Source organism: Ambystoma mexicanum, chromosome 2q (assembly GCF_040938575.1).
Source record: "Ambystoma mexicanum isolate Mex_15411 chromosome 2q, UKY_AmexF1_1, whole genome shotgun sequence".
In the NCBI taxonomy this organism is placed as follows: domain Eukaryota; kingdom Metazoa; phylum Chordata; class Amphibia; order Caudata; family Ambystomatidae; genus Ambystoma; species Ambystoma mexicanum.
Genome location: NC_090924.1, coordinates 80,589,081 through 80,605,303, shown reverse-complemented (window position 1 = coordinate 80,605,303; position 16,223 = coordinate 80,589,081). Strand labels below are relative to the sequence as shown.

General features: G+C 42.7%; 1 protein-coding gene across 8 annotated transcripts in view; it reads right to left on the bottom strand.

Moving 5' to 3' along the window:
• The window catches only part of DECR2 (2,4-dienoyl-CoA reductase 2), a 224,344-nt gene that overhangs the window by 30,718 nt on the left and 177,403 nt on the right, over positions 1-16,223 (bottom strand). For all 8 annotated transcript variants that reach the window (XM_069646886.1, XM_069646888.1, XM_069646891.1 and 5 more), the window contains 4 exons: positions 8,038-8,173; positions 6,822-6,946; positions 6,324-6,417; positions 6,054-6,158 (listed from right to left, as the gene is read on the bottom strand). In XM_069646886.1, coding sequence (XP_069502987.1) covers positions 6,054-6,158; positions 6,324-6,417; positions 6,822-6,946; positions 8,038-8,173 — 460 coding nt within the window. The remainder of the gene's footprint in view (positions 1-6,053; positions 6,159-6,323; positions 6,418-6,821; positions 6,947-8,037; positions 8,174-16,223) is intronic.

Here is a 16,223-nt window from a genome sequence, read left to right as displayed (position 1 = left end):
CCAGTGATACATAACTGGTTTTTTGTCAATATTGTAATTGCTTTTCATTTATGTTCTTTCCTTGATGTACCAATTCTAATTTTCTTAGATTGTTTCAAAGCTCTCATACCCAATTGACAAATGGGAAATGAATGTTCGTTTTCTTGATTACACATGTCTTTCCACGTTGGTTTTTACTATATGTACTTAATTTTTTTATGATATTAAATATTTCTTTTCTTTTTTTTACATCAATCTCTGTAAATATCTGTTTATTCTGTAGGAGTGTTCTAATATGTATTTTTGCATGCAAATTGATAACCATTAAGGTTATGTGGGTTTAGACCGGGTGCAATATTTCTAATTCATTTACACTTCACACTGGCTAACCCCTAAACATACCAGTACCTTTGTTTTGTTGAGATTATAGAGCTGTAACAAGAACAGGAATTGCAAATTCTGTGATAGATAGTGAAGTTGTTCTGCTTCCTTAAACAAATTAACATTGTAACTGCAGGTATTGACCCTACCTTTACCTGCCTTCTTTGTGATGCACACTGAAATAATAGGGGTGAGCACATACATGCTCACCTCCAACTCTGAACAATGATGGAGGCAGCATTCCATTCCACAGGGCCATAAATAAGGTGGTGCAAATTAAACCAGCCACTATGCTTCCAGGCACCTTATGATGCCTAGTTAGAGGTGGACCAAGATACCAGGCAGAGGAAGGATGGTGCAGATGAGCGTGGATAGGGATTATACAGGTGGTGTGCAAGGTGAGGTTTTGTTTGATGACATTAAGTGGTACTGGAAGTGCATGAGCGTGTGTTTGTGTGAGTGGTAGGAGAAAGGAGTGCATGAGAAGGGCGAGTGGGGAAGTGAAAGGAGAGCGAGTGAAAGAAAGGGTGGAGGACTAGTAGTTGTGCGAGTTCTAGTGATGGGGAAAGCGGGAGCTGTAGTGGTGTAGAGAGGGGAGAGAAGTAGTGGCGATGGCCCACTGGTGAATACAAATTACCTAGAGGCAGCTGTCGAATCCTATGAAATGAGGCTTGTGAGAGACTCCCAGAGACCATCCGACCCCTGAATGGACAGAGGATTGTGTAGTCTAAGGGAAGCCCTCCGGGAGTAAATAAAACCTTCTTGTAACTCAGGATAATGGACCACAAGCAGAAATCCACGGGTGACGATGGACAGATCCAACAGTCCAGTTCTCGGGAGGCAAGGAGGAAGGACCAGGGAATGCTGTGGAAGGTATCACAGGAATTCAAGCAGCAATGAAAGCGGGGAGCTGGAGTCGAGAAAAGGCAAGGAGGAGAGAGGTATGCGAGAGAATGAGATCAGGGAGTACGAGACTGGCCAAAGTAAAGAGAAAATGGGGAGGGAGAACATGAAACAAGCGGACAGTGTCGGTGCTCCAAGAAGTGATGCAGAGAGCTTACCGCCCGGGTTTCCTGTCACTGCAGTCTTCGAGTAGCACTTGCAGCTGGACCTGAGAGGCCAGGGCACCATGTTGGAATAAGATGAAACAATGCAGGATGTCTGTATAGTGGAAAACCTTGAGCACCATATTGGCATGCATATCACCTGACGAATAGCAGTTTGTTTCCATTTATGCCACAGGGACCATGATGGGAATGGTTTACTGACACTATCTCTGAAAGATGATGTGTTATCGAGGTCATCAGTGACACATTACAGAATTTGCTACAGGAAAGGCCCTTCTCATTTGTCCAATCCCATTATCTGGCACTTGTGAGGTTACCCTGTCCACATCCCATCTCCACCCAAGCAAATCAACCCCCCTACATTTTGGGAACATCTTCATAGGTTGGGAGTAATCAGAGGATGGGAAGGAAAGGAGATGTAGCAGCAATGAGCAGTATAAAGGACAGGTGAAAATATGACAGGCATTCAAGGCAGGTAGGGAGCGTTCAAGGCTAAGGGGCATGGATAACTTGGTACATCTTAGAATTCAGGCGTCCTTTGCTGGTGGAAGGCAAGGTAAGGGGTATCTGATGAATTGGATTATCCTGGACTGAGATCATGCAGAACGAAGGGGCATTTGAGGTTGGGAGAACCTTTGGAGAGTGGGGGCCAACAGGGCATATGAGCAACTGGCACCATTTAGGGCAGGGGAAGATATGGAAGCTGAGGCCATCTGAGGTTTGGGGTCCTCCTGATCAGGGGGAATACATGGCTTGGGGGACATGTTCTATTGAGTGGTATTGGATGACTCGGGACATGCACGGTGGGGTGCATTAATTTAGGTATTGGGCATTTGAGGTTGGCTGGCACCAGATGGCTAAGGCACTGCAGCCCTGGATTTGAAAACCTGTACTTCGGGCCTGAGACATACAGGTCTGAAGCATTATGGTTCTGATGAAGGGCATTTGATGCATAGGTAGCCATTTCCTTCTTTTGTTTGGGAGTCTTAACTTATCAAATAAAGGTAAGAACATCAGTCCATCTGACTCATTGGGTGTGGTGCTAGTCCAGTATCAATATATTTGTACTGCCCATTTCTTTTAGTGCCCCATCCCACCATGGTTTTCCCATGGACTCTGAAAACCCTGTGACTGCAAGGTCTGATGCTACTACTCCTACCCCTTCAGGTTTCCCATATTCTGAATCCTTGCATCGCACCCATATTCTATGCACACCTCTTTTTGCAGATCATACTCTTCTCTCGTTCGTGCAACAAATCAGTTCCAATATTGTGCCAATATTGTTATGTATTAGAATGTCTGTAGTCCTCGTATCGACTGTCATCAGAACTCTTGTCCTAAACAGACAACCAGTAGTAAGCAGAGATAGTTGGCAGCAACATATTCCTTGCACTTATTTACCAGTTACCTACTGAAACTTGCTTGTTCTTCACCTTTTAATGTTCCTGAACACAACACACAAACCCCTCCAGAAAATATTCAGAGATGTGACCAGAAAGCATAACCCCCGCCTCTTTAGTAGATGCAGAAGACATGTTTACCTGCCCATTAAAGCCACACGCCAAGTCCCTAACCTTTTTCAGTTATGCCCAAGAACAAAAAATAGCTCAAGTTTAGGAGCACACCGACAGTCAAGGAGGGCAGCAAGGTTGGGGGCATAAGGAAGAGTGCACAAAAATCATAAGAGATCAACCAGGTAAATGAGGCTTAATGCACAGAAACTGTCAAAGATACTCCAATGTGTGGTAGGTGAGGGTCTGAGGGGTATTGCATAGTAATGTTCAGCATAACATTGGAAACATCAAAACAGTAGAGCACCCAGCACATGCACACAGTGTCCAGCAATATTGCAGAATCTACATTAAAGCATCCAACATAGTCAGGCCGACAGGGAGAACAGGTAGACACCTTGACCGGTCCAGGGATCAAAGACACAACAGCACAAAACTTGAACGGAAATGGGCAAAAGGAGCTCAGACAAAGTGTCCGCCCACTCTTGCAATGACCACCCCACTTCACTGGACAAACCTTTTAAAGAACAGGCCATCCAATCTAATCCACTGCTCAACAATATCACACTGCTATAAACAACACTTCCCACTACAGAAACACAACCCTTCAAAAGTAAACTCATACAATAGGTTCATATTCACTACAGAAAAGCTTTTAGTGACACATTTGATAGTGGTAAATTGCATGCTACTTTAAACTACGTACTTTGCCAGAGCTTCTCGATTGATAGAAAGCAATGCAGAGAATGAAAGCTGTTCAGAATTCTGGTAAATTCAAGGAACGTTCTGAAAGAGCACCAAACATATTGGCATGATCTCGCTGGTGCAGAGCATGCTCTGTGGGAACAATACTTCTAATTTGGTGCTGGATAGTCCTGGGTGCCCAGGTGTGCTTGTATGCCCTCACTCATCAGAGTATGCCTCGACACAGTCTTGCTCTTCAGTGTGGAGTAAGTGCCTGGTAGACAGGAAACACTTGGCACAAGACCTCGTGAAGTCCAGGTTCATGCCATAATAAATCTCTTGGTGAGTTAGAGACACTGCTGGCCTTGCCTTTCACTTTTGTGGGGCTGGTTGGCCAGAATCTGTGCTTGAGTGAAGGCTAAGCCTGTTGGCCTGCCATCCACCATGTTACCATCAAGGGCATCAAAGCCCACCACTCCCAAAAGCTCCTCACATATCCTGTGTGACCCATGAGAGTTAGGAGCACGAGTTAGCAAACTGCACACACCTATGAGGCCTAGATGCTGGTGCAGGCAGTACGACCAATAGCACCATCAGTCATTTGTCCTTTTAGGGACTATACTTAATGGGTAAATCTTTCAGCCCTCGCCAGCCTTCACTTTTCACCCTGAGAAGTCAGCAAGATTCCATGAAGGTAATGAGGTGGTAACATGAGGCAAGTGGAGCGAAGACTAGTGGAGATGTAATCTAGAGGCACTTTGGAGTAGATCTAGCGGGCCCCAAGTGCTTCTTGCAATATAAGCCCCAAAAGTGGATTGAAGAGAGTGATCATACTTGCAATACTGCTCAGAAAAGTCTTTTGGAGGTGGTACGACAAGCCTCTACATATAGACCTGTATGTTTCAGATCTATTCAAGAGGACTTGACAGTCAAGATACAGTGCCTCTAGTGTGCTACCAGATGATACCATTGTAGCTTATGTATTACTGGTTAAGATGGTAGAGGCAATGCATGTAAACGTAGTAAGCACTACATGATGATATTCTGGAACTTATTAGGAGCCCGTGAACAAATCCTCTCATCAGATGCAACTTAATGGCCAGCATAACTACAAAGTAGAAGTAGTAGACCTAAGGAGGAAGTCTAATTTCCTCACCATTTGCTGAACCCCAGCCAACTGATCTCAAAACTGCATGAAGCAGCCTATAGATTGCAGCCACTTGCTCATCTGCTACTTCTTATGAGGAGTCCCAAGAACCCGGCTCCTATAAGCAAAAAAGTCCACTATACTGAAACCCTTAGGTTGCAAAAGGGCAGACACAGAGCCAGTGACGAAGAAAAGAGAAAACCACCAACGGAGGAAATAATGTAAAAGTTATTTTATAAATGTTCAGCTTAAAGACAAAATACTCAGGAGGAGGAACAAATAAAACTGCCCAATATATCCGCTAGAGTTAGATCGTGGGCTTATATTGTAGGAAATATTCACAATCAAGGGTATTTGTCATATTACCTGACCTCTAGGAAAGGCTATTATAGCTCTCTTATCTAGAAAACATTGTGCTTTCCTCACATAGTAGCCTCCCTACTCCTCTTTGATTTTACACTACAAAGAGAATAGGAAAAATATGTTAACTTCTCGCTGCCCTGTTAGAGATGCCTACAAGAAGACTATGCTTTGCTATTTGCAGAATAGGGTAGCAGACATCTCTTTAGATTCACTCACTGTGCTTTTATCCATTAGAGCACGCTTCCAACGGGATTAGAACTGGACCTTCAACATGTATATAGGCAGATTATGTTGTCACGCATGCCACCACCAATCCATGCTACAGTTTGCCATGGATCCAGGACTCCTAATAACTGAGGTCATTTTCTGCTGTCAAGGCAACCATTGTCTGGAATTCATGCCAACCTGAAGGTGCTGCAGTGGTTAATATGTCCTATGGGGCAGTCTGGAAGAAACAGCAAACCTACAGGTGGAACGTTCTCCACAAATGCACCTTTAATTCTTCATTACTCAACCAATTACAAGGCTGAGAGCATCACACCACATTAAAGTTTAAGACATTCAAATCGCTTCCAGCTCAAGGTCAGGGGCAGGAAAGCAGCGACTTCATGGATTACTTTACTGTATGTCTGCAATTAGATATGGATCGCTGTCCCCGGTTGTTGGAGCACTGTCATGTAGAGGTCAGAGCAAGGACAAAGGAAAGTAGTGCACCTTTGACAGAAGATTCATAAGCTGAACCATGGAACTGCAAAGACTAAGTGGAACTTGTATGCCCTACAATTTCACTGTACTTACAATAGGACCTGAAAGTTCACTTTCTCGCATGGCCTGTACTTTTACACAAGGACTGTAAACACAGTAGAATTACTTGCTTGCTTCCATGAAAAAATAGGAATACACCGAGAAACCCAGGCCTACCGAGCCGGCGGAATCCCTCAGTTCCGGAAATTGGTCCAGGGGCAAGACTGTTGACCCTCACTTTGCTTGAACCCCACTCCACTGCCAAATGCTTGGTCATTGCATCTAAGGGAAGCGAAGAAAAGAGGTGCATCAACCCAACATTTCAGCAGTACAGTCAGAGAAAACAAGGGTCTCTGGACAACACTTTGCATGTGCTGGCACAGCAACCATAGGATAGAATGAACACACAAGTATAAGGGTTTTGCAGAAGCAACAATCCTCTCTTACCTACAGCAGCCTTGGCTGTACCAGCATGCACCTGCAGGGCTTGACCTTTATAGCTTAAAGTCGCAGTGATGTTAACGATAACCCCTCCTCGGTCCTACAATATGAGAAATCAATACAAATGGGATGCATGCTGGTTGAGAGGAGCTGCAAGAGTAGTAAATGCTTAGAAAATGTTTCAAATGTAAAGGATAGCAGAACTGGCAATGCATAGTGCTCTACCTTAAATGGGTGAATGGTTGGAAGTCAGATTACCCACTCGGTACTTAAAACGTAGAATGCAACTAAGGGGTTACAGGTGGATGGGGGTGAAAGTAGACACCAGTATTGAAGCACAATTAGTGAAGTGATGAACATAAATGGGTGCATAGATGTGCACAAAGGAGAAGGGTACAGGGCAGCAAAGTTCTATTTCGTGGAGGAATACTTTATCCTATGGCTCTGGCATGCAGTCAGAAGAGACGGTATGTTTTTACTGTATCCAGAGACGGCAAGCATTACCTGGAAGCACTTCTCAAACAGCACCTTGGAGACATTGAAGGTACCCATGGTGTCAATATCCAGCACAGTCTTATATGCATTAAAGGACAGAGCACTTGCTGGGCACAAGAAGTTTCCTGCAGCATCTGCGGAAGTTACAAAACAATTAATTAGTAAATCAAAAAGAGGACACATGCATTTGATACAGCATAAGCTCCTGAAACTTGCACTCAGGACTTTTATCTGTACCCATACAATCCCCCCGCAGCCCCCATTTTTCTTCTTTTCTGTACTTATCAGACTTACCCAATCTGCTGCCGTAAACAAAGCACTTGCCACTTTGCTGGCTGCATTAACACTGTTTATTGCCTCTGTTATGTATTTATTTTGATTTATTATTGATCTGTTCTCCGCTGCTTCGCACTTTCCACTCTCCCCCTTCCATGCAGTTTTCCCCTTTCCCTTTCCCATGCACTCGCGCGTTCTCAATGTCACTGGGCCTAGTAAGATCATTGTTGTGTTCTCCCCTCTTCTCCTCCCTTGCCTTGTCGCGTTCTGAAACACTTGTGTACGAACGTCATACAAATAAAATATGATATCCTATATCATATCAAAAACAAAATTCACTTCTATGGGAATCACAGAGCAGGACTACAGGAACACATTCATGGAAGTGGAAACATACGCATAGTATAAGGGCTCAAAATGATGGCTGACTAAGCAGGAGCTAAAAGCATCTCCTCAGTATCCAACATCAAGTGACCTGGAGCTACCATTAGCAAACGAGGGACCAGTACATATCGTTCCGCAAATCTAGCTTCCACGTAAGATAGAAACCTATGCTTTTGTCCATTGTTTGACCCCTGGCCCCTTATGCTTTACATGTTGTATACATGTGTCCTAGTGCTTATTTATAGATTGTCCCAAATCCACATAGTTAAATTCACGCAAGTGTGTTTGACATCAATTGGCCTGGGCAACCAAACGTAGCTCCTGCCAACTGTTGGTGTCAAGCTAACCAGGGTCTTCTAGACTGCATGCAGGTGCTAAATAGCTGCCAGCTGCCATCAATTTAAAACCCTGTAGTAGTAATGAGTAAGAGCTGCCTTGGGAATCAAAACCAGATCACATAGTAACTATGCAGAACAGTGCAGAGACTGCACCAGTGCTTCTCTCACTTCCAGATCCAACTCCCCTTAACCCTACCCTCAACCCCTTACCTCTTCAAAAAACATACTGTTAATGAGAATGTCTATGTGTCGAAACTCTGCCAGTGCCTGATCCACAGCGGCCATGATAGTCTGAGGCTGTCGAACATCTACACAGAGAGGGAGACAACGCCGACCTGTAGCATCTACCAACTTCTTCGCAGCCTTCAATAGTAGGTGAAGGAACAAAAAGAAAAAGGAAGAGATCAGTAACATGGTTTCTTCTTGTGGTGCTTGTGACACAACTGTTGATGGCAACTCATTTGTGCTTGGAAATGGTATAGTACATACGTTTGTGGTACACGTTTTCTTGTACAGATGCACTAGGGGGAATGTTGTGAGTCATCATCAAGTTATACCCGACGTTAATAAACAAGAGCATGACATACCAATCTTAGGATTGGAGATGATTGTACTAAGTAGCACATTAGCACTCAATAGAGGGAGAGCTACACACTTAATGAAAATTATGCTGCAATTTAATGTCACACATCAAGAAATCTCTACAGTCAGTCAAGGTAAGTGCTTACAATTATAGGAACAGAATATAAACAACTATGAAGTGTCCAAAATGGACACAAACATTTAAGAAAAGTAGCATGTGGCTTTACAAAAGAGAAAAAAAATACTTAAGGTTTTTTGTGAACATGTGGTTTTCCTAAAATCTAAGTCCTTTCAAAAATCAAAAGGTAATTATTACAAACTAAGCGTTCCTAAGATGGTACCCCCAATAGAAACATAGAAGTACAATTACACAGTTAAAATTATTAGGTACGTAAAGACAGGACAATACTGTAGGAACTGTTCTAATGAAAAGTAATGTAAAAATAAGCATTTCACAGGAGCTGCAGAGGAAACATTCGGTTTGGAGACGCTAATAGGACCCCAACAGAGAATTCCAAGCCAAGGTTTGATGACCAGAGGCTCAGGATTGAGTAGTTGCAGAGCTTAAACAGGCCCTATTGCAGTAAGTACCGCGGCCGGGAGGGACTGGGGGGGTTTGAATCAGGATTGCAGGCAGAGACCCAAGACACCAAGATGAGACCAGTGATGAATCTTTAGTCAGAAGACCTCAGTGACATAAGTAAGGCCATTGAAAGCAGTTGAGGGAAGCCCAGGAGTTGGATCTGCAAAGGTCACTTTGGACTTTGAATCGGTTTTAGCTTTAATTAATGTGGTTGTTCCTGTTTCAGGATGACGTAGCAGAGCCCCTGGAGCTTGTTGGGTCAAAGGAACACCAGTGGCGATGTTGATGCCTCCCCGCCCCCAATGAAACCCATAGAGAGCTGGTAGGACTGACAAAGCAGCAAAGACAAAACCAATTCTTAACATGTCACCAGAATGCTGTAGTGGGGATGGGGCTTAAGCACAGGGGGTGGGACAGACCGATAAATAGGAGCAGCTGCAAAAGTCACATCCAGGATGTCCCACTAAGGAGCCTGTAGGTTTTGAGCAACAGCACAATCCAGTCCCTCCACTTGAGTCCGATGAGAACCATAGTTCTAGGACGCTTCAGGAAAGAAAAAGGCGGCTGCAGAAATGGATTTCAGCAATTCTCACCGGATGAAGACAAAATGGGTCTGAAGCAGAATTCTATTGCACTAAGTACAGTTATGAGGGCGTGAGATCACAGATCCACTGTCAAGCCAGCCTTGAGGCTCTTCAGGGACATTTGATCTCTTCAGCACCTTCCAGCAAGTTTCAACATTCAAATCTCTAATATGGCCAGGGGACGGGGGGTTGTATAGAAAAATGCACATACCCACACACCCCACCCCCACACACAAACTGCCCCCCACACAAACCACGCAAACAGTCTCCCCCACACACAAGCCACCCCCCACATGCAAACCGTGCCCCACACACAAACACCGTCACACACACACAAACTGTCCCCGACACACACAAACTGTCCCCGACACACACAGCCATATACACACACACACACACGTGTTATCCCAGCCCACCAATGCACAGATGTGTACTTCACAGGCTTGCCAGACAACCAGAATTGGCCAACAAAGCTCAATTTTCATGGGCACACCCAATCAGATGTGGAACGAGGTGCCCAAGGGACACTCTTGCAACTTGCACTAGATACCTTTTATCCAGACGTGTCTGGGCTGTGTAAAGAATCCGCATTGGCAGAGCAGCCAAAATGGCTGTTCATCTTGGCACGAACGCACCAATAATGGCCACAAATAAAAGGGCAAGGGTGTAGGACTTCTAAAATGCATTGGTAGTGACTTTGCTCCTTTTCAGCAAACTTGTGCCCCCTCAACACAAACATCTACAGTGGTGTAGCCAAAAGTAAAAACACAGAACTGTACCAAACACTTTCTGGGTGCAGAAACTCAACCAGGGACGAAAGGAGGTGGCTCTGCAGGCAACTCTTCCTCAGGTACCCATAAAGGGTACTAAGGGCAGCACATCATAAACAAGATTGAAGTTTTAGGACAAACCCTATAAAAGTCTCTGCCGGCAAACAGACCGTTTGGAGACCAAAAAGCTAGCAACATGTTTCGGCAACAATCTGTTAGCAAAAGGGGAGCCAAAAAGGGCTCCCTGACCTAACAAGGTGCAATTGCAATTAAGATTAAACATGCTGCAAATCTCTGCATTGAAAGCAATGCAGTAGAATGAATGTAGGAAAAGAAATTGTAAATGAGTGATGAACGAAATCAGAATCTCAGAGTAACCATGGATCACAAATGAGAGGCATCTCGAGGGGCATCGGTCATCTGGAAGTGAGGGGTTAAATCAAGGTACGGTCAGTGTAGGCGAAACAAAATCTTATGTTGTAAATTCACATCTGGTATCAAGGGAAAACATGTTACAGTAGCGCACACAGTTATTCATATTAAAGCAAGACCCTAGCATTACCATAGCAAGGTGCAAACGTTGCTGCAATGAGTTCTTCTCGTCTGGTCTTTGAGTCAACAAACTTTCAACCTATATTTGGGATTACATTAGCTGTCAACCGTCCGCACTGGTGCCAATTCTTTAAGCCTCAGTCGATCCTGTATTCCTTGAAGTCTAATTAAACATTAACATACAGACTCCTATATTCCTAGAATCACAGCAAATATTTCAGGTTGCATGCCCTTCCGTTTTGGTTATTTTTAAAGTTGCAGTTGCTGGTAATTCTGCCCGGTGTAGATTCACCTTAGAACAGAAAGGCTAAGTTGTCTACTTCAGTGTTCTTTGGGACGTTTGTATAAAGAAAATGCGTCGGTAGCAACCAAAGTTTCTCACTCTCCCACCTCATCCCCAAATTATATTGCTCATCTGACTTGGGCAATGCGCAATTTGCGTCTCTGACCCACAATGAGATTTATTTTTTTCTGCCATTTAGAAACTGGCGAAATGAAGGGCTGCTAGCAATGACTGGATTCTCACATATTACAGCAGAACTACATAACCTATTGTTTCAATTGGTAATAGAAACTGGAATGGCCTTAAAACATGTGAGGCTTTTAATATAGCTATTTTTGCCAAAAACCAAGACTCTAGATTGTTAAAAGGTATTTATATCGCACATCGTCACCAACAGAGTTGGTCACCAAGACTCTAGATTCTCTGCCTTATTGCTCCATACTGCACCACTGAAGCTGAATTGCAAGATCTGCTCTAAAAAAACAAATGCAATGTGAGGTTTACTTCATGAGGCTTCATTAATTTGAAGTAAACCTTAGTCTTCACTCATCTCCATATTGGGGCACATAATACCAATTTAGATGCTCTGCAATACATGGGACAGTTAATCAGAACACTCAGCAGACCCTTTCCTTTTGGCGGCCGAAGAAGTATTAATTTTGGGTGACCAGCAGTTACGGAGGAAAGTAATTGAATACAGGGTTTTTGATAACAATGTATTTGCTCAGCTCACACTTTATGATCAGATCCTAGAGCAAAGATATGTGGTGGCCAATTGTTCTGAAGTGTTTGAAGCAGTCATTGCATCAGCTAAAAACAAAGCTCACACTACGAATATGAAAGTTCAAGAGGAGACAGGGTCAGTGTATTACTCTGCAATGCAATACATTGACGCATGCCCCCCGTAGAAACTGAACCCAGCAACAACCCCTGCATATAGGTCAGTATCTTTATAAACCGTTCTCGCTCTACGCTGAAAAGGATCCTTACAATAAGGCTGTTATATGTCATGCCCGGTCTATCTTTCTTGGTAGGAAATGGATAGAGGGTAGTGATTCATTAATTAGTTGCTGTTCACTGCAGCCAGGCAACAATTATACATGACAATAAAGGATGATGGTGTGTCCTTAGCTTACCCAAAGCTTTATAACTGGGCTGTGCATGTGAACCTTCTGAAGATATTTTTTTTAATACAGATATTCTAGGGATCTCATGGGTAAGTAAAATCCCAGAAATGGTTATTCCTACCTTTAAAAAAGTCCTTGAAAAATATGCTTTCAATTGGTCATTGATGGCACATTTCTGAAGATTCTATTAAAACATAATTGAATCTATTGTTGGTTCATTCGGGAACTGCTATATGGGAGTTGGCTGGTATGACTGTTGGTCAATTATCCTTCACAGGTCAGCAACAATACACAGGTAGATATAAGATCAGTTCTATGTGCGCTACCCTAAAAGGATTTCTTCAAATATGCGTCGAAATGCGCTACTAAACTATGGATAGATGTTGTAGACCACCAAGCGTTCAGAAATGTGCATGTGTGAAAGGATCTCCAGATGCTGTACACTTATTTTTGATATTAAGGTGTTGCATAGTGAATCTGTACCTATTGAGGTTGAAACATTTTACTTGCAGCACACAATACACAAACATGAAAAAATTTCAATTGCATTTATGCGGATTGAAATAAATATCACCTTCAAAATACCCATGAAAAGCATCGAAATATCCAGTGAGCTCCATAAAATGTTTACTTTTTTTTTATTGTATATGGTTTACATATTAAACCATTACATTCATACTCCATGCGTAATGCTAGTATGAATACACATTGAACAGATATTATCTGCATTTTATTACATGTTGAAACATGAGTCTCAAAGAATCAAACAGTGTAAAGCTCAATTTTATAAAACCAAATGTTATTTAAAAACAAATAAATCAGTTAGGGCAAAGTTTCAGTTGCATTGAATGATTGAATTGAAATTTTTATTTTAAGTAAATGCCTTTGGAAGAAGAACAAAACACTTTCTGTTAGCTGCAGTTCTCCATTATTAGAATATATTTGAAATTTAATACGGCTCTTTGGCCATTTTGTAAACTAACATTTGGACAATGCATGGGCAAGATATTTTTTGCAATTGCATTTGAAAGACAATGTCCCAACAGAAAAATAGCATGCTGAATGCCAGCAGGAAATAAACATGGGCAGCATCATATAAAGTAATTGGACGACTTACACGTTTTTCCCCTGATGGGCTGTCTAAATGTGGGAGGGTACTTTTAGATCAGCCTCTAACTGACATGTACAGCGTCATTTTGCAAACCAATGCAGTCTATGGAAAACAGACCTATCAACCACTTTCCAATTTTTGTTGGGCTGTCAATTTTTGGAGGAGTAGAAAATTACATATTTGTGGAGGAGATACCGATCACATACAAGATTGACTTCTATGCTGTGAATTCTTGAAAACAACGTCGACCCAATGGGAAACAGCCGTGCCCGCACTTTCAAAGATGAAAACTAGCGATTAAAACAAAACTGCTCACAAATCAGAATAGGCTGGCAAGGAAAAGACATAACCGCCAAAAAGTCAGATCGGCAGTTAAACAAGGGTCGGCATGATGGGTTGAACATCACACGATATAATAAGCTGAAGAGAAGAATAGAGCCACACAAACACAAGGTTCCTGAAGTCAAAAGTAGCAGAGCTGGCAGGCAGAAATGGATCCACAGAGCTGAGAGGCCTAGCTGAAATCGTAAGCTAATTTAATGCAATGGGCAGAGCATTGGCAGAGCAGATTGGCCTATAGGCCTAAAATTGGTAGTTTGCCAAATGTTCCAAATTCAAATTTGTATGCTTGCTCCAATAATTAGGAAGCAGAACAGAGCCACGCAACTAAACTAATTTGATGGCAAGAAGCAAACTGGTTTTAAATGTCTTCAGTAAATCTACTCATTGGCCTGCCAATTTTTCCAAATTGCAGATTTGATTGTTTCCATATTTTGGAGGTTGCAATAAGCAATTTTTTTAAAACATATTTTTCTTTTCCATGGTTACATTATTGAGATACCACCCTTTCAACTATCCCTGTGCTGGTGAAACACTGTTTAATGTGATACCAAGGTTTGGCAGAGCATGTTAAGACCTGTGCTGCCTCTCTCATTTATTTGGCCAAGGTAAGTGGATACATCAAAGCACAGAGAATGAAAGGGGAATCCTTATAGGGAGGGTTTTAAAAGGCTCCACCTGCAACTTTTAATCTAGGCTTTTAGATTGTTTTTAGGTTATGTTTAGGCAACTGCCTTAGAACCCATGGATATTTGACCATTTTCTTTTGTCATTTTTATTTAATGGGTTGTGCAGGGATTAGTATAACCTCACCGGTTAACTAGCTTGCCAATCCAGACAGCACAACTTTTTATACTGCGAGTGTAATGTGACAAATCCAGAGTATCTATCCCCTCTCCCCAAGGGGGAGCCACCCTCTTTAGGTCTAGGGAGGTTAGCCTGCTAAGCTGAACACTAGGTGAAAGCGAAAGCAGGATCCCGCTTGGGGTAATCCCCCCGCCCCCTTAGCGGACCGGAAAAAAAAGAGGGGCATTGTAATCCTCCCTAGTCTCAAGATCCCAATGATTTCGTTTGCTATATGGGTCTTCAATTGTAGGTTGATTTAAAACATCCTGTACGACCGACTGATATGGTTTCTGACCCTGTGTGTGCACAGGATTCACCTAGAATGAGGGCAGTTTGGAACAGCCCACCCCTTATAGAAGGAGGGATAAAGAGCCAATGTGCATTAAAAAGAGAAGAGAAACATGCAGAGCCAGAGAAGCATGGGATCCTCTTCCTGGAAGGAGTGGCAGGAAGAAGAAGAGTATGCCAGTGAACATTATGAAATTCATGACAGAGTGGGAAGGGCCCGATATGCCCATTGTTGAATGCTAAAGGTGAAAGCTCTTCTACTTTGACAATTTTGCATCTGGTTTTAGAACGCACCAATTAAAAGTCATGTTTAGGCTTCACTATCAGTATATGGATTGCCAGTTAAATAGGTGTTCGCCTAGAGATGCTCTTCCTTCTCCCTGATAATTATCAGTCAATACTGCAATTACTGATTTTTTGTTCTCTCTCTGATCTTAATTCATCACCATACTAGTCGCAAATTGCAGTAAAATGATCTCACTATTGGCTCAAATATTGGCTTAGAAAAGAAAAAGATATCCTGTTTGGCTTACCAAGGGGTAATAGTTATACCATCTGTTCTTCTAAAAAGCATTTATTAGAATGCAGATTCATCAAATATGAAAGAACGCAGGTCCCCCTGCTGCACAATATAGATTGCTGTGTTAAATGGACTATTTGGAAGAAAAACCGGAAAGCAGGCATTCGCAGAATACATTCCTGGAAATCAGACGTTATCTTCCTACCTGCACATGAAAGCAGAGCTGTATTAAAACGGTTCTATGTGTTTCTTTTGAACGATTTTAGGCAGCCCGCAAAAAACCTCATCGCTTTGCCTCCCACCCTCTCGGGTGGGATATGTTAGAAATTGTGGGGTTTCGCCCCCAAACTCCCCTTCCTCAGCCCCCGCCGCCTCCCTCCCAACCCAAGAATTCCCCTTTAGGGTATAAATTTTTGGTATCTGGCTAAATGTTTAGAGTATCCTCAAGTAGGATAATCGTATGTTTTAGTTCACTGTACACGTCTGGTGTTACAATACTTGAATACACATACCCGGTTTGTGATTTCTTTAATGGGCCATGCACAAACTGTGGGAGCAGCATGTTAAGAGTGGGGCGCATGATGCACGTACATAGGGTGGGCTACAGCTGCACTAATAGTCAGACCAAGGTGCACATTTGTGCAGAACTTAACTGGTGGTCACCATTACAGCATTCAAACCAATATTTGTTTCCAATATCAGTAACAGTAATTTGCATTTGAATACTTGATGTATTTTAAAGGAACAGTGCATTTGAGGGTTATTCCAGGAACAGGTTTGAGAGTCAATGACCCAGGAGATGCATGTTTGAAGAGTAAAGTTCTTAAG